Source organism: Elgaria multicarinata, chromosome 13 (assembly GCF_023053635.1).
Source record: "Elgaria multicarinata webbii isolate HBS135686 ecotype San Diego chromosome 13, rElgMul1.1.pri, whole genome shotgun sequence".
Classification (NCBI taxonomy): Eukaryota; Metazoa; Chordata; class Lepidosauria; order Squamata; family Anguidae; genus Elgaria; species Elgaria multicarinata.
In genome coordinates, this window is record NC_086183.1 from 73,994 (window position 1) to 99,490 (window position 25,497).

The window sequence follows — 25,497 nt, forward strand, 5'->3', positions numbered from 1 at the left end:
TTGTTGCACGGTGTCTGCTGTACTTCTTCCTCTGCAAACTGTCCTTCAGACTCATCCTCCAGAAGCTGAAAGCGGTTGCTTAACTTTAATGGTTCCATCGGTGCAGAATGCCTTCTAGTTCTTCTGCTCCTGTCACTTTTTTCCAGAGAGTTTCCTCTTCAATTGGTTGTCGCCTCACTGGAAGTCTCAGAAAAAGTTCATCTTAAAGAGACCTTACACCACAGGAACATTGAATAGAACATTACTTCAATTTATGAATGTGTGCTTTCAGTCATGACTAAACTAGGGAAATGAACTGGTGACAGACGTATGGGAATAGACACTAAGATGCATAAGATTAATTTATTTACACATACTTTTATAATGCCTAATATTCCAGAATATCTAAACGGTTCACGATGTGTGTGTGCATATCTATTTATCTGTGCAATACATGGTACAAAACCAACCATTTTGGAGGGTGGGTCCTGCAACTGAGAAGGGTCGCTTACAGGCTGTAATTTAGTGACACTATTGATCATGCAACAACAAGTCCCCCTCAGAAGATCTCAGGGGTCAACTGGGTTAATATGGGAAGCTAGGATTTGATTGTATTGGGAGTGTTTCATTGAACTACAAAATTGGACACAACCAATTGATTTCTGCAGTGCCAGAACATGGGCTTATTTATCAGCTACTGGAAGCTTTTGCAATCTGGCTGTTTACTTGTCCTCTACAAATGTGTTTCTGTTCACTGTGGTGGGCAGTTAAGAGGAATTACAAATGCTCCAGTGCTGTGATTTGCTAGTTCCTGGGATGCAATTAATTCCCTTCATATGTCACAATTGTGCTTGTCTAATGCAGATTTCTGAGGACTGGTGACATGCAAGAAAAACAAAACAAAACCCCAAGCTGATTGCTAATATTTAAACCAACGTGTGGAGTTATTTTTCTTTCAAACTCCTCTTGATGCTGAATATGAGCAGGGGCTGGAGAAGGTGCTCCTATTGGAAATGAAACAAAAATGAGACCCAGAGGTGAGACAGGTGGTTAGGGAGGTTTCACCAAGGATTGAACCAGTGTCTGGAGGCAGTTTTGGGATGGATGAGGGTGAACAAACTGAAACTTAATACAGACAAAACAGAGGTATTGCGCATTAGGAAACCCAACTATTTCGGATGGAGGTTTACAACTGGTATTAGATGGGGTTGCACTCCCCCTAAAAGACCAAATGCACAGTTTGGGAGTCCTCCTGGACTCTGAGCTAACTGGGAAAAGCCAAGGTGGTTGCTGTGTCCAGAAGTACCTTCTACCAGCTTAGGCTGATACACCAGCTGTGGCCCTATCTGGAGAGGTTGGATCTTGCTTCAGTTAAACACTAGTCACATCCAGGTTGACTACTGTAATGTAATGGAGCTGCCTTTAAAGACGGTTCGGAAACTTCAGCTGGTGCAGAATGTGGCCACCTGAGTATTAGTGGGGGTGAAGTGATTTGATCACATAACGCCTGTATTGCGCCAGCTGCACTGGTTATCAATGTGTTTCTGAGCCCAATTCAAAGTGCTGTTTTTGACCTTTAAAACTTTAAACCGTTTGGGACTGTTACTTGAAAGACTGCCTTCACCCCTATCAGCCTGCCCGCACTTTAAGATCAGAAAGAGAGGCCCTTCCATGAGAGCAATGAGGTGAGTGAGCACACGGGAGAGGACTTCCTCAGCAGCAGCCCCACAATGTTGGAACGAACTCCCGTCGGAGCCCTGCCATGCACCATCCTTGCAGGGTTTTAAGAAGACCTTGAAAACATTTTATTTTAGTGTGGCTTTCTTACTCATCATTCCTGCTATTGCCATTGTTGTTCTTGCTGGATTTATTGTTTTCAATTGCTATTTTATTGTGGTTGTTTATATTGCTTTTAACTGTTTTTATGTATTTTACTTTTGTAAGCTGCCTTGTGAGGGCTTCTGCCCTGAAAGATGGCCAAGAAATGTTTTAAATAAATAAGGATATGAGGGAGATGATAACGGATGCAATCTGACAGCCCTTGATCCTGAGCTTGGAGATAGTGCCACTTTTCATGTAGCCCATTTAAGCTGGGCACTGAGGATCCTGTTCTCCCACCCCCTTGATACAAACAATGTATGTATGACAATGGTGGACTGAAAAGATCAAAAGATCCTGACAAAGACAACAACAAGAGCTTGATCATTGTTTGGCTCATATATACTTTCTAAAAAAAAGCTGCAGCTGCAAACAGGACAGATTGATTTTTGTGTTCACGTTCCATTAAACACTTGTACCCATGAGAAAAGATCTTCCACATCATTTTATGATACCTAAACAGAAGATGTTCAGTTGCAGCACTTCACAGAGCTTATCTAGGACTTTTTATATCAGAAGGTACGTGCTCATTTTTAAATATTCCACTATAAAATTACAAACAAAATTAAGAATTTGTGAAGTCATTGGCTTTTCCCTGGGAGTGACCATAGACATTAGAAATTTGAATTAAGAATGAACAAGCATTATTGTTGCAAATTCATTGTAGTGTACTCATCTCTTGCAAGTTATTATGGAGAGTCAGTGCAGGTTTGAACAGGTCTGGAGTGCCTCTCACTTACAACCAGCATAAGCACCACTCACCGTGCTTACCAGTGGCTACCAGGAGGAGGGCCTTCTCTGCTGTGGCACCCCGGCTGTGGAATGAGCTCCCTAAGGAGGTTCGCTTGGCACCTACATTATATGCTTTTAGACGCCAGGTGAAGACCTTTTTATTCTCCCAACATTTTAACAATCTATAAATTTTAAATAACATGGTTTTAAATTTGTAATTTTGCATTGCTGCTGTTTTTTATCTGGTTGAGCTTTTATATTGTATTTTATATTATGGTTTTATACTGTTGTTTTATACTTTGAATGGTTTTAATTTTTGTGAACCGCCCAGAGAGCTCCGGCTATTGGGCGGTATAGAAATGTAATAAATAAATAAATAAAGCCATGGTTTAAGGTGTCTTTTGAACAGGGCCCGTGACTAGGCAAGTCATAATTCCTCAGGTTTAGCCTTCAATATGAGGATTATAGTAATTACCTATCCTACTAGACTATTGTAAAAATTACTAAGCAAGGCACTTGGACTAATCTAAAAGCACTTCATACGTTTTATTAATAGTTAAGATTATGGCCATAATTGACAATTATCCTCAAAGCCCGTATTAGCAAATAAGTGTGATGCTTATTTCTTAATAGATGTCCAGAATCCGTCTGTTGCTGCTCTTCAGTAGAGTAATTGCTCAGAACGCCTGTCGTTGTAACAGGTGAGGGGTGAGACTTTAAACAAAGTGACATGGGTGGGGTGGGGACTAATAGCCCCATCTTGCACTTATACCATCACCACGGTGCCTTAGCACTTTCCCCCATTATTATTTTTTTTAGAGATAGCATAAACAGAAATCACTCAAGCTGCCCTCTTCCTTCTGGAGGAGTTATGCAGCCATGTCAGGCTCCAGTGATTGTAATGCTCAATGGGGAAAAGTGGCTACTTTTGCTGGTTGCCAATTTCTCCTACATAACTCACTTGGAGCTGTTTACCTATATCAAAGAAAATGACTGGAGCAAAAATCCCCCTCCTCTTACTTGAGCTGGGCTGTGTATAAGGGCTATGGTGTCCCCGAGAGCAGTGCTTGGTTTTTCCTCGTATATGTGTGAATGAGGCAAAAGCCACTGATTTCACTAGCTGCCGTTCAGGTGGGGACGCTTCCACAACACAGCAGATTCCCATTTCTAATGCAAGCCTCGCCTCTTCCTTTATGGAAATGGTGTCCCTAAAAGTGGTGGTTTACGTTTGTCATACAAGTAAATTTGCCTCATTCACTGTACAAGGTGGGAAGTTAGAGGCTGGGTCAGGAAGGGCCCTGCTTTGCCAGTGTGATGAGTCCATGGTTCACTGGTCTGGGAAGGAAGAGGCCCTTCCCCCTGCCCTCATTTCACAGCAGCACCTCTCCATGCCTCTTCCAACCCAGGGTTCCTAAGTAAAGAAAGGGAAGAAAGGTAGAGCGCTGACGTGCCAAGCCTCTCTGCAGTCTCTGGAAATCTCTTTGAAGCTGGCTTTGGGGTTGAAGTATCAGGCATGCAGCCTGGAGTGGGTGGCATCATTCTGAGTCAGCTTGTAGCTTTTGTTCTGTGTCATATGCAAACCAAGATATTATTATTTATTAAGATGAGCCCATTTCCTATTTTTCTTTCAAAATTTGTAGCATAGCTATGGGAGACTGGAATTTCCTGGGTGGAATTTTAGAGGAAGTTCACATTCACTCCACAATGGTTGGTAAGATCTGGCTCACCATCCTCTTCATCTTCCGAATGCTTGTTGTTGTTGTTGTGGCTGCTGAAGATGTCTGGAAAAATGAGCAGGCTGAATTTATTCGCAACACAGAACAACCTGGTTGCAGAAATGTCTGCTACGATCATGCCTTCCCTATTTCTCTCATCAGGTACTGGGTGTTGCAGGTGATCTTGGTATCATCGCCTTCCTTGGTCTACATGGGCCATGCCTTGTACAAACTAAAAACACTAGAAATTGAGTGGCAAATGAAAAAGGTGCAGGTGAGAGCTGATTTGAGGCAGAATTTGAAATGAACATCGTAAGAGACTTGAGAAGGAGCTCGGCAACTGGTACAAAGAAAGCTGAACAGAGCCTCTGAGAGGTTCACTGCTCTGCATTTAAGTGATCCACGTTTTTACTAGATCTGTTCTTGAAACTGGGTTTATGATTGGCCAATATCTTCTCTATGGCTTTCAACAAGATCCTCTTTATGAATGCCAAACGGATCCTTGTCCAAATATAGTTGACTGCTTTGTGCCAAGTCCAACCGAAAAGACGGTGTTGTTTTTATGCAATCCCTTGCAACCCTTTCACTGGGCCTGAACATCCTAGAAACTGTTCATCTGCGTTTTAAGAAGGCCTCGCACCGCAACGCCGCCAGCAGAGAGCGCGGCGGCTGCAGCAGCCCCCGGTGGAGGGGGGGGCACCGACCTCCGCGTCTAAGCACCAGCACCGCGGAGGGGAGGGGGCGCAAAGGACCCGCCCACCGACCTCCGCGCCCTTCCGGTGGACGGCTGAAGAGAAACGGCGCCAGAGGGTTGCAGTCCGGAGGCGAATCTTCCTGGCGCCTTTCGGCTTCTTCCGCCCGATTCCTCCTCCTGGCGCGGCCCATAGAAGCACACGGTGGGGAAAGGCAGGATCACAGCGGGGTCGAGAGCGGCCGCCGCCAGTCCGCGTCGAGGAGGGGGAGGCGCTCTGTTCGCAGGGCGGGGTCGCCTAGGAGGGCGCGGCGCGGCGCGGCGCTGCTCGCCCGTCTCCATGGTGACGCCGTCGCGTCCATGACAAAAGCCCGAGGCGCAGGCGCGCTCTCGCTTCCGGCACCGGCTGCAGCCCCATGGCGAGTTACAAGGTAGGGCCCCGCAGCGAGCTGGCGGGGACGGAGGCGAGCGGCGCCTCCCTCCCTGCTCCCCACCGACTCCCCCCTCCCTCCTTCTTCTCTGCAGGCCGCCGACTCCAAGCGGGAGCAATTCCGCCGCTACCTGGAAAAGTCGGGCGTGATGGACACGCTCACCAAAGGTAAGCTGGGCCGGGGGCGGCCCGGGGCGGGGCCGCTGCGCTCGGTCGCGGGACGAAGCTGGGCCGGGCGCGGCCCTGCTTCCCCCCTCCGCTGCCGCTGCGCCCTCTTCCTCTCTCGCTCTCTCCTTCGCAGTCTTGGTTGCCTTGTACGAGGAGCCCGAGAAGCCCAACTGCGCCTTGGAGTATCCTTCGGCCGGAGCTGCAGCGCTTCCTCCTCCTATGAAACTAATTCGGCGAGGAAGGCTGGGAACTCGGCGGGACTTAACCGAAGTAGCCGCGCGTAGGGGGCGCGGGGCTGCCCAGGGCGTCTTAGGTCTTCCCCCTGTGTGTAGCTCCTGATTTCGCAGCAGGACAAACCGCGGTGGGCCAGTCTGAGACCCACTGCGCAAAGTTTTACTAAATTGGCCCGTTGGCGTAAGTGGGGTTGGATCCTTGGAAGTAAATCTGAGTTTAGTAGGTCTTAATCCCAACCCCATGAATTGTCCTGTGAGCAACAACAACAAAAAATCTTAACTTCTGGTTAAAAGCTTTCTGAAACATCACTTGGGAGCTGCAGCTCCAGAAAACCCAGAAGTGGAGGCCCTTCGCTTGGAAGTGGCAGAGATAAAAGAGAAGTATGAAGCTGTGCTGGAAGAAAACAAAAAATTAAAAGCAAAGGTAGAGACTGAAAACATTTGGTGTTTTGCAGAGTGTAAGTAGTGGTGGGAGGAGGACCCATCGATCCAGCTCCTGACCAAATGGCTATTAAACTCTTAAAATCTGCAAGCAACATCTAACTTCATGGAGAACAAGGCCATCAATGGTTTCTACTTATGATGGCCATATATTACCTCTAGTTCAGAGCCATGTGACTTGCTGGGGAACAGGAACAGGAAAGTGCATCTGTACTCATGTTCTACTTTGGGCAGTTTTAGGCACCTGGTTGACCACTTTGTGAGCAGAATACTGGTCTGATGCCTTTGGTCTTTCCTTATGTTATCTTAGAAATGTATCTGGTGCTATTCATACAGCACCAGTGATAAGTAAATGAGACAAAAGCCGATAAGATTTAAAGGTAGTTTTCTCTTCAAAAGCAGCTAAATATTCTTGTTTCTACAAGGAGACAGATTGTAGTGCAATGGTAGAAGCCTGCTAATGTGTTTATGCTTACAAATTACATTTGGTAATCTGTAGCATACTTGTAGCATAACAGACATATTTGAGGAAGATATAATTGGTCACTTCTTAAATTGTCTGAGACTTAACAGGGTTTTTTCTCTTTGTAGCTTGCTCAGTATGAACCACCCCAGGAAGAGAAGCGAGGAGAATAAAGTTCTTTTATTACTGGAATAAAAGACTTTGAAGCACAAACACCTACTGTTTCCTGACATTTGTATCTTGACATTCTTTTGGTGGCCATTAACTTTCAGAAACAACAAAGTATATTGTAGCATCTTAAAGACATATTTGTAATGGCATAAGCTTTCCTGGACTAGAGCCCACTTAATCAGATGCAGGAGCTATCATAAGTTCTAAGTGTATGTGTGTGTACAGACATGCACACAAGCTCGAGGTAGGGATTGTAAACAGGACAAGGAAAACAAAATGCAGAAAGGACAGTCAGTGACACCAATAGGGGAGCACACCAACATAAGATTAGAATCAGAGCCTGATTCAACTATTGGGAAAACATCTTGATTCTGAGGCTGCCAAGTTTGACTTGGATCTAAAAGTTTGATTTGGAAATCAAGATCTTCATGCTTATTGACTATCATTGGGAAACCAATAAATAGTTATATCTTTTTTGTTTTCTCAATGAAATTTGTTGGCATAATAATCCTTATGAGGGGATTATGACTCCCAAGTTTCAGGATGTTTTGTGCAAGAGCAGCCTTTACAGGTTGGGTTTCCAAAAAGATGCACTTATCTCTCCTATGTTTTGAGTAATTGTCATGAAAATGTCATAGAGGTGATCCTAGTTAAAATAACCTGCACAATTTGAGAAGGATGGTACAGCTCAGTATGTGTGTTTTTGTGCTGGGAGGGAGGCTAAGTGATTTGCTCTTCCCTCTATGGTTTTTTTTTTTTTTACAATTTGTATTCTCAGGTGTGAAACCTGCAAATTTTCAGAAGGATGGGTGGAAGGAATAGGGAGTTTTGATGAATGAAGAACAGTTTAAGATTTTTTTTGTTTTCTACTTAATTGATAGCTGTTATTGAGTTCACCTAAACACTGGCAATATTAACATAATAATAACCAAGCAGGGAATCATTTCAGCCTCCCAGGACATTTGACAACTGATCTTTGGGTGGCTATTCTTGAACAAAGGAACTTCTAAAAGAGGTAATCAATCTGAAAATGCTCATTTGCATTTCATCAAGAGGGTTCAACTGCTGTGGCTTTTTTTTTAAATCACACTGTGTTAATCAGTTCACCAATGCAAGATTTATTATATTTTCACCACTGTTTTGTGAATGGCCGTTAGTAATTTTTTTAAGTAAATTTTTAAGTAAACCAAAACCTGAAATACATTCAATTCATTATAGTGACAATACAATCTAATTATTAACAGGGATACATAGTGTATATTAAGGGGGAAAACCCCTAGAAATATATTCTCATGAAACCAGATTAAAATTTCACTCAATGAAACTAGATGAAATTCGTTGAAAGTCCTCTTCTTTGCTACTTCATTGAAAAATAATTCAAACGTGTGTTCTTTGACACACATCAGCTACCCACTGTTGCAACTTAAGAATGGATTTGTCTCTCCAATGCTGTAAATCAATTCTCTTGGCTATGCCCTATACTCGGAGAACCCATAAGAATAAATTTCGTATGCTAGGAATATAGAATTTGTCCTTGTATCAAAAGTTATGGGTCTTTAACAAACAGGGTTGTAAAGTCATATTAACAATCCTGTGAATTTCCTTTAAATCAAGAAATCCTTGTCTTAAAAAAAAGGTTGTTGATAAGAAAAACACGAACGAGATATATGTTTGGATATAGAACCCGGAGGGCTAAAACATTTTAAGTGAAAAGCTGTGTAACATACACTTTACCTAATAGAGTGCATTTGAGAAATTGTACAGGTGTTGGTGTGGTGACAATCCTTACTTGAACACCACATGTTCCTTCAGCTATTTATCTTCTGTTTTAGGGTTATGCAAAAGTTGTTTAACCCACACTCAAATGGCATGATAACTCCCAAGCAGGGCTTGAATATACAAAATGGTGGCAACATGCTGCAGCCTCACTACGAGTTAAAATTACTCCAAGGCCTACAATTGCAAACTTAGTTTAGCATTCCTGGTGATGCATGGAGAGGATTGCACTTAATAAATGTAGCTCAGTTTATAAACTGTGGAAAAAAGGAAAACCCCGTGGGGGAGTGAAAAACAAGCCAAGGGCGGAGCCAAGGAATCTTCTACAAAAATGTTGTTAGTAAAAAGGTTTAATGAAAGTGCCAGGTGCCTATGCGTTCTTTCTCAGGGCTTTATCTAAAAAAAAAAAAAAAAAATCTTTTGTATCACAGTATTTACAATTGAAGGCATTTTCCAAGTAACTACCATAAAAATACATGCCTTCAAGTGTAAATATCATGATACAAATATGTTTTTTCACTCCCCCAGTTTATAAACTGCCCTGAGATCCTTGGGATATAGGGCGGGATACAAATGTTTTAATAAAAGTAAGTCCACAGAATCAAATAGCTGCAGCGAGCGTGCTGAAAGTATTGGGGCATTTGGATGACAGAGAGGAAATAGTCCACTCAACGGGAGGTAAATCCAGGTGCGCCTTTGGGAGACGCAGAAGTGCTGCTCCATGGAGGAGACTGTCCCTTCTCCATTGACTCGTCATCTCTCCCCCCACACCCGCAGTTCTTCCCCACCGAATGTCGGCACTGGTTAGTCACCTTACTGGCTCCTCCAGTGTGGGGGGAGGTGTGGAGATTGAAGGGAGATGAGGGTCGCCATAGCCTGTCAACAGGAGAGAGGGCTGGAGGAAGAAGTCCCAACGCAGCCCTCCTGTTGACAGCAGACAGGATTCATGCCACTTTTGCTAGGCAACTGGGGTGCTGTGTCTCCCGTCAGGGGAGGTGATGCACACGTGGTTGTCGGGGAGAGGGCTTTCCCCGGAGTAGGGATCGAGGGCCATGATACACGTTGCCCTTCTGAGGGACGTGGCTTGGCAATGACGTGTCTCCATCAGCGTCAGGGCAAAGACAACAGAGAAGGGGATGGAGCCACCCCGTCTCTGTTCCCGTGGCCCCGACACCAAAGGACACGTTGCCTGGGGTGGGTAGGTAGTCTTCTCTGCTGTGACAGGACCCTCCCCCCCCCCGCCCCCAGCTATTCCATCCCCCTCGCGTTGTGAGGGGGATAGAACAGCCGGGTGGTGGGATAACGGGTCCTGTCACAGCAGAGAAGACTTCCCACCCACTGCCGGCAATGCGTCCTTCGTTGATCCGATCACCATGACTACAGGGCAGGGGCGACTCCAGGAATGTCATTGTGTAAATTCACCTGGATAAGTTGCACTTGTAAACCCACATTTTTGCAACACCATAAGCTGCCCTGTTGCCATAGAGATTGAGATAACAGAGTGACATACAAGGTTAGTAGCTGCTCCTGTGACAAGCAGCTCTGAACTTTGTGTGTTACCTCTCCTCCCCTTTTGCCTTAGCCTTAGCGCCATCGACTACTGAGGCTGTAGGCAGGTTTGGTCATCTGATCCTGCCTGCAGCCTCAGCAGTCAATGGCCCTTCGGCTGAGATGAAAGGGGAGGATAGGCGACAAAGTTCAGAGCTGCTTGTCACAGGGGCAGCTACTATCACATTGTGTGTTGCCCTGATGTGGTCAGAAGGGTGCCTGCCGCAGCTGGATGTGAAATGTCCAGCCGCGATCACCTTGAGGGGTTGGAAGGGGCTCCTATCCCCTTGAGGCGATCCCCAGATGGGTGGGGACATCAACGGGACATCAATGTTCTTGGCAACGTGTGAGTTGTCACGATCAGTGACACCCCACCCAGGGGCAACATGTTCCCGTGTGGGCAAACGCTTCAGGAGGCCCACCAATGGGCAGGATGATCGGAGACCCTAAAGTGCTCACCTGCACGGGATTATTTTCCCTTACCCGTGGAGGGTTTCTGCCGCTCTTGCTTCGTGACTCAGTGGAGAATAATCAACAGAGCCCACCAGACGACACAGTAAGCAACAGTTACCCCAATAGTCAATGGAGCTCGTTTTTCTCTGTTGACTATTTTGGGGAAATAGGCAACCATCCATTGCATGTTGCCCGAAACATGACACAATAAGAAACTCAACGAACGGTTACCTAATTAAGCAAATGTTGCTTACTGTGTCGTCTGAACCCAGCCCACGAGTCCACCTTCAGAAATAAGGCTCCCGATGTCCTTGAAAGGGGAAGGCTGCAGCTTCAGTGGTAGTGCCGGTATTTTGCATGCAAAAGGCCGCAGGTTCAATCTGACATCTCCAAGTAGGGCTGAGAAAATACTTGTCTGAAAGCCTGGAGAGGTTTAGCCAGTATGTAGATAACGCCAAGCTAAATGAAATAATGGGCTGGACTTGCTATGAGGCAGCTTCCTATGGTGAATTACTATTTTTTTTCTAAACGCAAGGCAAGGTTAAAGCCAGAACATGAATGTTTAAAAAAGGCAGTTAAAATAGCTTAAAATATAAATACAAACTGAACAGACACAACAGCCCTAAAATAATACATTGCGTCTGCCAAGCCTCGCTTTGGGTTCTCTGCCGTAGCCGCGTGTTCCCTTAGGGCTCTATTCACACCTTACGGAAATGGTTCCAGGGCTGGAAGGAGCCCTTTGGCCCTGTTGCGAGCGGGTGTTTAAACGCTGCTGCTGCTTGATCCCTTTAGCAAGTCGTTTCCTTGGCCCGAGCCCTTGCCGCTGAGAGGCGCCTTGGCATCGCCGGGCCGGGGCGCGGGAGAACCGCCTTGCTCAGCCTCTGGAGGTGTTGCACTGCAGCTCTCCCCGCGCCTAGAGGCCGCGACGCAGGCCGTGCTTGGGGGCCCCTGCGAAGGGGTGAGAACGGGGGACCCGCGACGGAGGCGACGCGCCCGCCGCGCATAGCGCTCAGGCAGCAGCGGAAGCTACCCGGAAGCGGCCTGTGGCAGATCCAGGCCAGCGGCAGCCAATGAGCGCTGCGCGCGAAGGCCGCGGCGCCGATCCAAGGCGGCGCCAAGGTCACGTGCAGCTCCGCGCCTCCCTCTGGTCCGCTGCGCCCGCCAATCCGCGCGCGCCGTCTTGGCGAGTGGCGGGGCCTGTTGGCCGTGCCGGGGAGGCTGCCGCGGCCGCTCGTCATGGCCGCCCTGCAGTTCGGGGCCGGGAGCGCCGCTGACGAGGTTACGGCGGGGGCTGGAGCCGGGGCGCCGCCGGCCTTGGCATTGCCCGGAGGGAGCAGCCTCGGGACGGCGGATTCATTTCCCAAGGATTTCGGCTACGGGGCCGAGGAAGAAGAAGACGACGACGACGACAGGGGCGACGGGGACGACGACGACGACGGGGTCGAGCTGGGCGGCGGCGGGGTCGGTGGCCCTGGCGGCGGCGGCTGTGGACTGGGCTCGGGCGGCGGCGGCGGCGGCGGCGGCGACTCCTCCAAGCAGCCCCGTATCCTGCTCATGGGCCTGAGGCGAAGCGGGAAGTCCTCCATCCAGAAGGTGCGGCGCGTCCCGGGCTGCGCGCTTCCACCCACACCTGCGTCCGCACGCCCGGAAGGACCGTCTCGCTGCCCCCGCACCCCATCCTGTATCCTCGGGAACCTGCTTAGTCCGACCCACGATGCTTCTTCGCCATAGACACCTGCAGGGCAACCCCACCCACCCACACTTAAGGAAGGGCCTTGTGCTGCCTGGGGCTGCGCTCGCTTACCCGGGAATAAGCCCTGCTGTACCCACTAGACCTTCACTGCTGAGTTACGCGCTCCTTGGGCTGCACTGTTTAAGTGTAGTGCAGCGGTCAGGGTGCTCGGCTCAGACCGGGGAGGTTCCGGTTGGTGTTGTCATTCGTGGCGCTCTCCTCATTCTAACCCTGACCCTCACTCGGTAGTTCTGGAGATCAAAGGGAGGGAGGGATAGGGAGACCCATGTATGCCTGAGCTCCTTTGAGGGGCAGGATAAAAATGTAATAACAGGAGTGCATAATATTTGCATGTGTTTTGTTGTTTTTGTTACTGGCAGGTGGTGTTTCACAAAATGTCTCCTAATGAAACCTTGTTTTTGGAGAGTACCAACAAAATCTATAAGGATGACATTTCTAACAGCTCCTTTGTGAACTTCCAAATATGGGATTTTCCTGGACAAATGGATTTCTTTGATCCCACATTTGATTATGAGATGATCTTTAGAGGAACTGGAGCCCTCATCTATGTTATTGATGCACAGGTCATTATGAAATATAAAGTTGCAGAGTTTGTTCTTCATGAATGATGGAGAGGGTTATTGGGGACCCTAGTCACTGATGTCATTCTCTCTTACCATAAAAGCAACTTTACCTTAAAACCGGAGTATTGTAGTAATTTGTATTTTAAAAAAACAAATTCAGATGTTTAGTGTAGATTGCCACCTTTTAAAATACAGCTAATGACTAAAAAGGGCATTCTGTGTAGGGATTTCCATATCAGATTGGATTACTGTTTACTCATATTGATTAAAATTTATCCAGCATGTAGGGCATCCAATTTAGCTATCTTTAGATACAATTATTTTTATTTATTACATTTATATACCGCCCCATAGCTGTAGCTCTCTGGGCAGTTTGCAAAATTTAAAAACGGTAAGCATTAAAAAGTATACAAAATTTAAAAAAACATCAGAAACATAAAAACAACAGTATCCATTTAAAAACAACAGTTCTGGGGTCCATTAAAAACAAACTTAGCATTGTTATGCTGTTAAATGCCTGGGAGAAGAGAAAAGTCTTGACTTGGCGCCTGAAAGATAATAGTGTTGATGCCAGGCGAGCCTCATCGGGGAGATCATTCCACAGTTGGGGGGCCACCACCGAAAAGGCCCTCTCCTTTGTTGCCATCCTCCGAGCTTCCATGGGAGTAGGCACTCTGAGGAGGATCTTAGATGTTGAGCGCAGTGTACGGGTAAGTTCATGTCGGGAGAGGCGTTCCGTCAGGTATTGTGGTCCCAAGCCATGTAGGGCTTTATAGGTTAAAACCAGCACTTTGAATTGGGCTCGGAAATGTATAGGCAGCCAATGCAAGCGGGCCAGAATCTATGTTAGATGTTTTTGATTAAACTTCCCACCAGTCCTAGCCAGCATGGTCTGGGATTTATGGGAGTTGTAGAGCCTAGTTTGTAGTTGAGCTTTTTATAATGGTATTCCATCCGGTCTGTATGGAATAGAAAAAATAAATCTGGATTGTTCATAGGATCACTTAACTTTGGATTTCTTATAATGGCTATTTCTGTAATAATAACTGTGAATCATAGTAATATTGTCTGTGTTTTTAATAATGTACAGGTAATAAGAATGCATATTAAATCTGTTTTACAGGATGACTACATGGAAGCTTTAACCAGGCTCCACATTACAGTCTCTAAAGCTTACAAAATCAATCCAGAAATGAACTTTGAAGTTTTTATTCATAAAGTTGATGGCTTGTCAGATGACCATAAAATAGAAACTCAAAGGGATATTCATCAAAGAGCCAATGATGACCTTGGTGATGCTGGCCTAGAAAAACTTCATCTTAGGTAAGTGAAATTCTTTTCAACATGATTAGCTTCAATGTGGCAGTTTCTTATCAGACTGCTGTTTGAATCCAAAGAAGCTGAGGGATCTGAGGATGATTTTTTTTAAGGACTTTAAAAAAGGATTTGATCATAAACTTTTAACCTATTGATAAATAAAGCAGTCACTTTGAGGGCGGGGAGATTTAGAGAGTCCTGCTACAACATGGACATGTATAATTTTTATAATTTTTTGTCTAGAAATACTTTTGTAAGCCGCCGTGAGAGCCTTTTTTGGCTGAATGGCGGCATAAAAATCCTTAAATAAATAAATAAATAATTTTAGAGGTATTCCCTCTTGTTTGCATAAAGGGGGAAAAACTCTTCTAAAGTGGTGCTGATCATCTGTGGGTTTTGTAAGAGAGAGCTTCAGCTATTGGGCGGTATAGAAATGTAATAAATATTTAAAATCAATTAACAATTTGAAACTGATGTTGGCACTTTTTAAACTTTTTTTTTAAAAAAACACTTTTTGATCAGTGTAACCCAGGGGTGGAGGAAACCTTCTTTTCCCTTAGAGTGTAGTTGTTGGGGGCAACATGCTGGCAATGTGTGGGGCCAGTTACCCCACACTTTCTATCAAAGAGTCTTAAGAGTGCCTGCATCTGTGCACCTGTGTCTGTACACATGTGCCTCTTTAACTTTTGTAAACCACCCAGAGAGCTTCGACTATGGGGTGGTATATAAATGTAATTAATAATAATAACAATAATAATATCCTCCTTGCCATTCCCTTGCTCCAATTCCTTCTCGTGTCTGAGGAGGGAAGCTTCACAAGCCAAGGTACTTGAGGTGCCTTGAAGCAGCAGCTCCTGACGGAACAGCCTTTCTCTTTCACCATTCCCAACACAATAGTGAAGAATGTGTGTGTATGGGAGTGTTCATTAGAGCTGCCATTCCAGGTTGGAGATGACAGCTCCAAAAGGAGGCTGCTGAGCAGGAGAGGGGGCAATAAGAAGCTGGATTGTGCTGCGGTGGCTCCCCACCCTCGGCTTAATCAATTAATAAACAAAAAGGTTGCAGCCATAGTTCATATTTACTTTAAACATTTTTATTTTGTTTTTTATCCAAAAAGGCTGCAAAAGTGGTTTATGTAAGAATGATACCAGACATTCCCTTTCCTTAGGCTTACAGTCTAACAGATATGACATAACAGTCAAAAAGGAATGGGGATGGAAGAAGAAAACAAGCAATAGGCTGGAGCACTGGGCTGAAAACAACAGAATGAAATTTAATAGGGATAAATGCCAAGTTTCACACCTAGGAAAAAGGAACCAAATGCACAGTTACAAGATGGGGGATACTTGGCACAGCTGTGCTACAAGCGAGAAGGATCTTGGAATTGTTGCAGATCACAAGCTGAATATGAGCCAACAGTGCGATGTTGCTGAAAAAAAAGCAAATGCTATTTTGGGATGCATTAATAGAAGTATAGCTTCCAAATCACACAAGGTAGTATTTGGCACTGGTTAGGCCTCATCTTGAGTATTGCACCCAGTTCTGGGCTCCACACTTCAAGAAGGATGCAGACAAGCTGGAGCGTGTTCAGAGGAGGGCAACCAGGATGATCAGAGGTCTAGAAACAAAGTCCTATGAAGAGAGACTGAAACAACTGGGCATGTTTAGCCTGGAGAAGAGAAGTTTGAGGGGAGACATAATAGCGCTCTTCAAATACTTAAAAGGTTGTCACACAGAGGAGGGCCAGTATCTCTTCTCGATTATTCACAGAATAATGGGCTCTAGTTAAAGGAAGCCAGATTCCAGCTTGACATCAGAAAAAACTTCCTGACTTTTAGAGCAGTACAATAATGGAACCGATTGCCTAGGGAGGTTGTGGGCTCTCCTACATTAGAGGCATTCAAGGGGCAGCTGGAGAACCATCTGTCAGGGATGCTTTAAGGTGGATTCCTGCATTGAGCAGGGGGTTGGACTCGATGGCCTTATAGGCCCCTTCCAACTCTACTATTCTATGATTCTATGAATTCTTACAGTGTCTTCTGGCACCTTAAAGACTAAGAAACATAAGTCATATTTTTTGTGGACTTTATCAGATAGATGCAGAATTACTTTGAGCTGCAAGGGGCACTTAAACAGGTCAGAGGGGAAGTACAGAGAGTGGCAAATTACTTTATTAACAGTGGTTATTCACAAAGCAGCTGTTGCTGATAACACAAACATCCTGGCATGGATAAGTTGATTAACACATTTAGTGTAATAAAAACCATATTAACAAAGAGCTTGAATAGAAACATTCAAACCTTCATGGAGTGGAGGATCCAAATGCAGTTGGTCTCAGCAGAGCCAGTGGAGTCAGTCCAGCCTCTCCCTCTGTTGTAGCCCAACCGAATGTCTGCTATTAGGTGATGGTTGAGGGAGGGAGGATCCCTATGGAGCTGAGGTCTCACCAGAACTAGTGTTGTGCCTCTGTCAACCATCTCTCCCTTGGAACAGCAAAAGCTTACTGAACCTAATGAGTGCTTTGTTATGTCTCAGCAATCTCTTTTTATTGGTCTGGTGCCATATAGTTCCTTCAGTTTTGGATGATAAGAATTCATATTTGTCTGCTCTGTGTGGTGAAAACTAAAAATCTGCTTCTAAGGTTCAGTCTGAACAGTTCTTGAAGTTTGGAGTAGTTTGTGTGTGTTTTCTACATTTCCAGATTAGTCTAACCCTAGTATGCACTGAAGTCTGAATTGTACAAACTGATTAGTGATAGCCCTACAAACTAAAACTGCATTTGCTGTGCAGCTCTGGCTACAGAGCAGACAACTTACACAGAGCTTCAGCTATTGGGCGGTATAAAAATGTAATAAATAATAATAAATAAACTTTTTATCTGGATATTCTTTTGCTGTCTTTACTTTTCTTTCTCTCTCTTCTCTGGATTGGCTTCTTGAAGATGTAAATAAATCTTAAACTTAATAGATATATTACAAGTGATTCAATGTAGGCCTTGTCACTGTGGTAATTCTAGTGGTGGTGCTTCCAGTTTTGGCCAAAACAGCAAGCAAAAGTTGGACTATTCAGGCAATTAATCACCAGGTTCTGCTTTGTAGTTTTTATTTGACCAGCATCTATGATCATTCAATATTTGAAGCCTTCAGTAAGGTGGTGCAGAAACTCATCCCACAGTTGCCAACATTGGAAAACCTGCTAAATATCTTTATATCGGTGAGTAGAAATTTTTTCTTTGTCCATTTTAAATTTTGCAGTAATGCTGTATAAGGTTAGTAAGCCTATGGTCGTTTTGAAGGAGAAGCTGTAATTGTTTGGTATAATTAATTCTGGTAAGGAACACTGAGTAGTTGGCATACTTGCTTAGAAGTTGCAACTCCAAAGCTTTGCTTCAAAACAAATACATGAACCTGTGTGGGCTGCAAGAGCTGGGAAAATAATGTAACACCTCCCAAGCATTACCTGTGCAGAACTTCTCCAGTACAACAGCAGTGCCTGCTGATTACCAGAAGGGGCTCTCCCCTGTCCAGCACTGGAACTTCATTTTTCCCAAGGTGCCTCTTCTTTCTCCATTTCATACATTTTCAACTAGAAGGTCTTGGAATATGAGCACGATGAGGCACCCTTTACAAATGGGAAAACATGAGGATGGTTGGAGGCTATAGACCAGCCTTCCCTGGTCTGATGTCCTCCAGCTGCTTGGACTGCAACTTGGAGCATTGCATTCCTGAATATTGAATCATGCTGGCTGGGGCTGATGGGAGTTGAAGTCCAAAGCATCTGGAAGGCATCAAGAAGGCACCAACTTTAGACATCCTGCTGGTCTGGTCTACAAAACGAATGTTGTGGTGGATCCACAAATAGGCTAGGTGGATTTATATCAAAGCTTTTAAAATGAACCATAAAAAATGTAAAGCTTTACATTTATACTTCAGATCTTTTAAAAATAAAAGTGCACATCTAATTGCCCAGTATAACTGCTGAAGTAATGTCGTACAATAAATGGAGTCATTGTAATTAACTAGGTTACTTCTGCGATGTATAATAAAACATAATGAAATATATAAAACCAAACACTAGCCAAGCACAATTAGCCTTTTCTCAGATAGATAACTGACGCATAGGACAAGTGAGTGTGCTCAGCGGCCTCCTTGGGCAAAGGGACCCTCCAAAGCAGGAACCACTGTGAGCGCCGGGCTCCTCATCACTATATACAAGTGAGTGTAGTTTTTTGGAATCCAACAACTGTTCAATGCTTTGAAGTTGCTTAACTTACTAAACAAGTACCAGAGAGCTCTTCCCCCTGCCCCCCACCCCAATCTGCTAGAGTCAAACTGGGAATGTAGCTGAGAATTTGGCAGCTGGCACAGTGTGCCTCTCATGTGCAAGTAGCACTATCTGAACTCCATCTAGTGGCAAAAGCACTGTCATCTTTGATATGGACTTCAAGTTGATGATGAAAGGTCCCATTCTGCATGTCTAATTTTCTTCTGCAAAAGAGTTAAATTAACTCCACTTTCGTTATTTTTACTGCTTGTAGTTAAATTGATATCAAGATGTGGAACAGTTTTGCATTTGTGAGAGCTGTCAGTTTACATTTCCAAATTCATGTTTTCTTTTGTTATCTCTTTTTTTTAAGAATTCAGGAATTGAGAAAGCTTTTCTCTTCGATGTTGTTAGCAAGATCTATATTGCAACAGATAGTTCCCCTGTTGACATGCAGTCCTATGAGCTATGTTGCGACATGATCGATGTAGTCATTGATGTTTCCTGTATATATGGGTGAGTACCACATCATGCTTCTAGAACCATTTAAGCAAAGTTTAGGAATGCTTTGAAGTACAAAGGAAAAGCCTTTATTCTGGAATATCATTGGGAATTGTGAAATCTGTTTGAGATTGTGGATCTTTAAGATAGAGTTGGGATGGTGAAGTGTGATTTGCCTACTTTAACCTGGCAAGTTGTTCCTTCTAGGCAAGGTGCTTAATGAAAACCAAGTGTCTCTTCTTGTCGGATGAGATTTGCTGTCCCTGAAGGGCTCAGGTGACAGAAAGGCAAATGAAAACCACAGAACTGTGAGCATAATTCAGTCCATGTTTTATGGACGGAATTTGCTGAGCAAATTTATGGGGAAGTTGCTGAGCAGCAGCTGGAAATGAAGCTGAATGCAAGTTTCATTTTATTTATTTATTTTATTTATTTATTAAACTTATATACCGCTCCCATAGCCAGGGCTCTCTGGGTGGTTTACAGAAATTCTAAAATTGAGGTAAAAACAAGTATACAAAATTTAAAACTCTAAAACACAGAACATACATACATAAAGCATTAAAAACCGATTAAAAACTAAACATGTGGGTAATTAGGATGTGCCGCCATATGCCTGGGCAAAGAGGAAAGTCTTAACCTGGCGCCGGAAGGATAGCAGCATTGGCGCCAGGCGAGCCCCATCAGGGAGATCATTCCACAGTCTGGGGGATGCAGTAGTTAATGCAGTAACATTGTTGTTTTCTCAAGGTGGATGGACAAGACCCATTCTAAGTGTCATACTCAACTCTTAGTCACAGTGTTGCTAAGAATACTGACCAGGGATGGGACTTGGGAAGTAAGCTTGCCTTCCTTTGGTCATGAGTACCCTCAGTCAATGATGGAACTTGCCTGATGTAGTCAAGAGGCTTATAAAAATAGTTTATCTGTTTCAGGAGTTGAATTGCAATTTTAATACATGTATTCATTTGTTCATTTGTTCATATGTTTTATTCTTGTTAGCAAATTTGTCTGTTTGAAATTATTTAGCTGGGTAGGAATCTGTATTTTGTTACCTTGGCATGGCAAGGCTTTAGTTATAATACTGCTTTTCTATCAGAATACAACTACTATTCAGCTGCCTGCATAGTAGTAGTTGAGCTAGCTAAGTTGCTTTGCCAAAACTTTTTGTTTAGTTCAATTAACTGGCAATCCTTAGTTAGATTTCCTTTGCTAATTCTGGTGTAATAGCTCAGTCCAGATTTCTGTTACTACCAAAATGGTATTTCAAAAGCCCAAATGAGCACTGATCAGACCTTTTTCTCTCAAATTATTGTAGGCTAAAGGAAGATGGGAGTGGAAGTGCTTATGATAAGGAGTCTATGGCAATTATCAAACTCAATAATACAACTGTTCTGTATTTAAAAGAAGTGACAAAGTTTCTGGCCTTGGTGTGTATCCTTAGAGAAGAAAGCTTTGAACGCAAAGGTGAGGAAAAGGATTGTGTTTCCCTGAATTCAGTGGTCTTTCCAATTAATGTGCTCCAGATTCCACAGGGCTGAAGAAGTCTGGTAATCACAATCTGAGTCGATCCTGTCTGATCTACATTCGTCTCTCTTTTGGAAGAACAGAATAAGTCCCCAAATATCTGTGTACAAAATTCAATTTCCTCATCCAAATGTGTCCCCCCCCCCCCTTATTAGTCCGCTCTAACCTTTTCATGTGTCTGTGCCTTGTGTGGGAGCTGTACAGTGTACCTAGGCTTGTGGTGTAAGCTGCTTCACCAGTGGAGATACGAAAAGAAGGCTTGCATTTGGATGTCACTTTAAGTCATTATTATTATTATTTACATTTATAATACCACCCCATAGCCGAAGCTCTCTGGGCAGTTTACAGAAGTTAAAACAGTGAACATTAAAAAGAAATATACAAAATTTAAAACCATAAAAAGCCATGATGGGTTAATAAGCTACTCAAAGTAGATTCTTTTGAAAATAAGCTACCATTAACACACACACCTCGTGCCGCCCAATGATTGGACAAATGAGCTACTGTGCATAATCGGAGTCATCCCCCTTCCCTTGTCCTGCTGCAATCCGCCTGCCCAAGCAGGTGACGCTGTTTCACCCATTGACAACACCGCAGCAACGTGTTTTAACCTTCCATGATACCCAGTGAGTGTTGAGAGGTTAATCCAGTTCTAACATCACCCCGACAAGTGGGTGGTGGCTCTAAGGCACTGGAAGTATGCAGGATTGGGACCAAACTTCATATATAGCCTCCCTCAGTCGGGAGGAACCCAGTGCACCATCAAAACCTGTGCAATTACACACAAAGGAGCCAAAACCCTGTTTGCACCAAAAAAGCTGTGATGCAAATAAATCCTTGCATGTTTGCAGGATTGGGAACAAAATCCATACACAGCCTCCCCTAGCAGGGACACACAGGAGGCAAAATGACAACCCGGCACAGCTATCGCCACCTGACCAAGATGGTGTTTGACGGTTGGGGAGGTTACAGAGCGCAACTGCCAGGGGCACATGGGGACGGGCTGCGAACACCATCAGTTGCTTGGCAGATCATGGAAACGTCGCTGGAGGAGAGCTGTGACTGCCACACAACATGATAACCCATGATGGGTTAAATAAGCCATCATGGCGTCCGTACCTATTTGAAAAGAGAGGAAGTACAGGAAGTCCAAGCAAAGTACAGCAAGCCTGAAAAAGTGCTGAGAAACATTTATTTACGCATTCCAGAAATGTTTGTTGTGTGTGACGCTTAATACTAGACAGTTGGCTGTTTTGTGCCTTTTGGATAAGCTAATTTTGTAAGAGAGGTTTTTTGCTGGTTTGTGTTGCTGTTTTTGTGAACACTTTAGACTGTCTCCTGATACGTTGCCTTTGCTCAGCCGACTTATAGAAGCTTTTCCATGATATGTATTGGAGAAGTCATAGGACTAAATCAGCACTTCAAAATCATTCTAGGTGGCTTTATAAAATCTATAAAACAACATTGCAGATAAAGTGTCAATTGCTAGTCTCGCTAGAGAAACTCCATTTTAGACATAAACTTAGGCTCTTGACATGTCATGGGGTATTTACTTGCTTGTTCTGAATTCTGAAGCAGAAAGCATGTCTGATTGCAGCATCGAAGGTTTTGTGGGTTACCCTATTGGGCTGTTGAGCTACATTTTGCTTTATTTATTTATTTATTTATTTATTACATTTTTATACCGCCCAATAGCCGAAGCTCTCTGGGTGGTTCACAAAAATTAAAACCATCATAAAACAACCAACAAGTTAAAAACACAAATACAAAATACAATATAAAAAGCTCAACCAGGATAAAACCACGCAGCAAAATTGATAAAAGGTTAAAATACAGAGTTAAATCAGTATAATTTAAATTTAAGTTAAAATTAAGTGTTAAAATACTGAGTGAATAAAAAGGTCTTCAGCTGGTGACAAAAGGAGTACAGTGTAGGCGCCAGGCGGACCTCTCTGGGGAGCTCATTCCACAACCGGGGTGCTACAGCGGAGAAAGCCCTCCTCCTAGTAGCCACCTGCCTCACTTCCTTTGGCAGGGGCTCATGGAGAAGGGCCTCTGTAGATGATCTTAAGGTCCGGGTAGGTACATATGGGAGGAGGCTTTGTGATGCTGCAGGCAGTTTGTGATTGAACTGGATCGCCAGCCTGAGCTACAGGAAGAGTGAGGCTCTTTTCTGACTTCCTTGCCTGCTGTATAGGACATGGCCATGCTTGTTAACAAGAGTGTACATGTTTGTGTAGTTAACTTTTCAGAACAGCTTAGACAGAACCCATGGTGCAGTTTGGGGGCAAGAGCCTGATGCTGCTGCTTCATAGAGCACACTTCTGGCTAACAGGTTTTCAGCTAAAGCAAATGTAAGTAAGTTAGGCTCCTGTTACTTCTCCCGTCTAATCGGTGACTGTTCCTTTTGCTCCTCACAGGTTTAATAGATTACAATTTCCACTGCTTCCGCAAGGCCATCCACGAGGTCTTTGAAGTGGGCTTTTCCTCCCACCGATCCTGCGGCCATCAAGCAAACATCCCTGGCCTAAAAACAGTGACTCATAACGGCACTCCTAGAAATGCAGTCTAGGGGAACCAAATCTGGATGACCAACTGTTTGCCTGCCCCATGTCTCTGTGTTGGAATGGGTAGCACAGAGAACTGTGTGCATCCTGCAAGAGGAGAGACTTCGTCTTGTGGAGGCAATTCATAGCTGGTGTGGGACGAGTGAAATGGCTGTTAAGAACTTGGTGACTGAGAGTAGTGGCTTCAGTCTTCTTATTCAGACATCTCTCTTCATATAAAACAGGGTATAGGTTATTTGGAAGTAAGCTGCATTGACACTTGCTTAGCATTGTTTTCAAACCTCACCAGTTTCAAAGACAGCGACTTTCTGCAGAGGTTCAGAAACTCAAACATTACAGCTTGTAACTTAGTTTAGTACAATCTCAAACATTCCACGTGATCCTTTTGTGGTAACATCTGAAAAATAATCCCATATTTTGTAACATCCCCCCAACATATCCATCGAGTTTTCCTTTCCTTTGTTTTTGAATCTTAATTGGTAACTTTACCTTTGTTGTTCAGAATTCATTTAGCGCAATGCTTGTCCTGTATTCTCAAGCTTGTTGACAAGCCAATTAACAAGTTGCTGGCAACAGTTTCTGTACTTGTCCTTGAAGCTGCTTTTTATAGAAATGATTCAAATTTTGCCCAGCCATGGCTATTTCCTTGGTAGAGGGTTGTATTTTCTTTCTTTCTTTCTTTCTTTCTTTCTTTCTTTCTTTCTTTCCATGTTTCATTTTTGAAATCATGTGACTGCATAAAGAGGTGTGTTTGCTTGTTTTTTGTAAAATGTGGTGTGCAAATTTGGCAAAGACCGTGCGTCCTGAATTTCCATTGCTAGATTTTACAATAGCTCACCGCTAGGCAGGGAAGCTCCTTCGCCTCAAGGTTAGCAAGATACAAAAGCTTCCCTGCACTTGTACATTTTCAATAGGATGAAAGCTTGTATCTCCTGTGGGAACCTTCCTTTGTGGGCTTGTGATCATGGTTTTTAGAGTTGTTAGTTGCTTTTCCAGTTGGGAGACAAAACTTCTGTGTTTCAAAGCCTCAGGTCCTGTTAAGTTATCCAAATGCCAGTGAGAATGTGCTGAATGTTTAACCCGTTTGCTAGTGCTTTGTGCAGCTGAATGTTCTTACAGAGTGTATTGTTGAGAGGGGGAGGGGGCTTTCATGGGATTCATTTCTCACTAAGCTGCATTAATAAAAATGCATCGATCGCAGCAAATGTTTCTTTTTTGAATTGTACATGTGTGAATGGTGCCTGAGAGGGTGGAGCCACAGGTTTATTCACTTTGTTGTAGATTAACCTGGTGGCTGCAGCTGCTAATTAATGTCTAGCAGAAACTGTATCTTCTCCTTTCTAGCATTGGCATTCAGCCTTCAAGTATTCAAAAATGGTGGTGATTCATCACATGCCCATTTAACTCCGCTGTATACCACTTCAGTCAAGTTCTGCCCTTTGGAACACTGGAAATGCAATGCTCCCAAGTCAGCGGAGGAGCAGAGCAGATAGTGAAGTGTCAACTCCTCTGTTAGGTGTAAGGCAGAAATAAACATAGCCTTCTAGGAGAGGAAGGGCCCCTCCATTTTTGGCTCTGCATTCTAATGAAGAGCAAGGTTAACTTGTTGCTTCCAAGCTCTCCTTGGGAGGACATTGGCTTCCCACACCAAACTTTTTCTCTCCTCCTTATTTCCCAAGCCAGGGAACAACAATGACAGCAACCTTTTATTTCTGATATATGGGGTAGCAGGAGTTGGCTTCTAGACGTCCATACAGTACCTCTCGCCTCCTTTGAAAACAGCAACAAGCAAGAGGGAGATCCAAATGGTGTGTAGTTTCCTCTGAGTGTAGCAGCCACAGTCTGATTGAAGAGGAAAGTCCGCGTACTTCTTTGGCAGCAGCACCTTTTCCAACTTCCATCCGCTGTGGAAAGGCGCTGCTTCCATCCTCTCTCTTTTTATCTTGTTTTCATAAACAATTTGCCTCTTAAAGCTGGGGAAAGGCTCAAAAGGCAGCATACTATCATATGGGAGAATGAGGCTTTCCCCCTCAAGCAAAGGATGGATGCAACAAGGCCTGATCCAGTTGTGTAGGAGTTCTTCAGTTCAGTTTCCAATTTCTCCAGGTAGGACTAGGAAGGAATCCTGCCTGACACCTGGGGAACCACTGTCAGTCGGTATCAACAGTACTGGGCTCGATGGGCCAAGTGTCTGGCTCAAGGCAGCTTCCTGTATTCCTTCGCAACGTTCGTTAGACCTGCAATGCTCAATTGGACCAAGGAAGCAAGCCGGCCATTTTCTGTTCAGCCCCAAGCAACTGGGATATGAACATACACTGGCTAATAGCT

At 44.3% G+C, this 25,497-nt stretch overlaps 3 protein-coding genes across 3 annotated transcripts; all 3 read left to right on the top strand.

Annotated features, from left to right (window-relative positions):
• The first annotated feature begins 4,236 nt into the window (after nt 1–4,236).
• Nucleotides 4,237–5,359, top strand: GJA9 (gap junction protein alpha 9). The gene is given in 4 exon segments (XM_063140562.1): nt 4,237–4,607; nt 4,609–4,856; nt 4,859–5,200; nt 5,298–5,359. Coding segments are annotated over 4 exon segments (1,023 nt in total).
• On the top strand, nt 5,322–6,945 carry MYCBP (MYC binding protein). The gene is made up of 5 exons (XM_063139902.1): nt 5,322–5,426; nt 5,521–5,593; nt 5,727–5,775; nt 6,121–6,250; nt 6,859–6,945. Exons 1-5 carry the CDS (start codon nt 5,412–5,414, stop codon nt 6,901–6,903), a joined length of 312 nt encoding a protein of 103 aa, XP_062995972.1. The 5' UTR covers nt 5,322–5,411; the 3' UTR covers nt 6,904–6,945.
• Nucleotides 6,946–11,878: 4,933 nt separating this feature from the next.
• Nucleotides 11,879–24,374, top strand: RRAGC (Ras related GTP binding C). Its single transcript, XM_063139681.1, has 7 exons — nt 11,879–12,271; nt 12,791–12,994; nt 14,118–14,317; nt 17,410–17,524; nt 18,948–19,090; nt 20,394–20,542; nt 23,023–24,374. Exons 1-7 carry the CDS (start codon nt 11,915–11,917, stop codon nt 23,172–23,174), a joined length of 1,320 nt encoding a protein of 439 aa, XP_062995751.1. The 5' UTR covers nt 11,879–11,914; the 3' UTR covers nt 23,175–24,374.
• Nucleotides 24,375–25,497: the final 1,123 nt, after the last annotated feature.

Excerpts from the sequence above, each read along its gene's own strand:
- MYCBP (XM_063139902.1), top strand. Across the intron at positions 5,776-6,120 it reads AAGCCCAACTGCGCCTTGGA|CTTTCTGAAACATCACTTGG; the intron begins GTATCCTTCGGC and ends TCTGGTTAAAAG. Across the intron at positions 6,251-6,858 it reads ACAAAAAATTAAAAGCAAAG|CTTGCTCAGTATGAACCACC; the intron begins GTAGAGACTGAA and ends TTCTCTTTGTAG.
- RRAGC (XM_063139681.1), top strand. The coding sequence starts at position 11,915 with ATGGCCGCCCTGCAGTTCGGGGCCGGGAGCGCCGCTGACGAGGTTACG. Across the intron at positions 17,525-18,947 it reads TGCTAAATATCTTTATATCG|AATTCAGGAATTGAGAAAGC; the intron begins GTGAGTAGAAAT and ends CTTTTTTTTAAG. Across the intron at positions 20,543-23,022 it reads AGAAAGCTTTGAACGCAAAG|GTTTAATAGATTACAATTTC; the intron begins GTGAGGAAAAGG and ends TGCTCCTCACAG.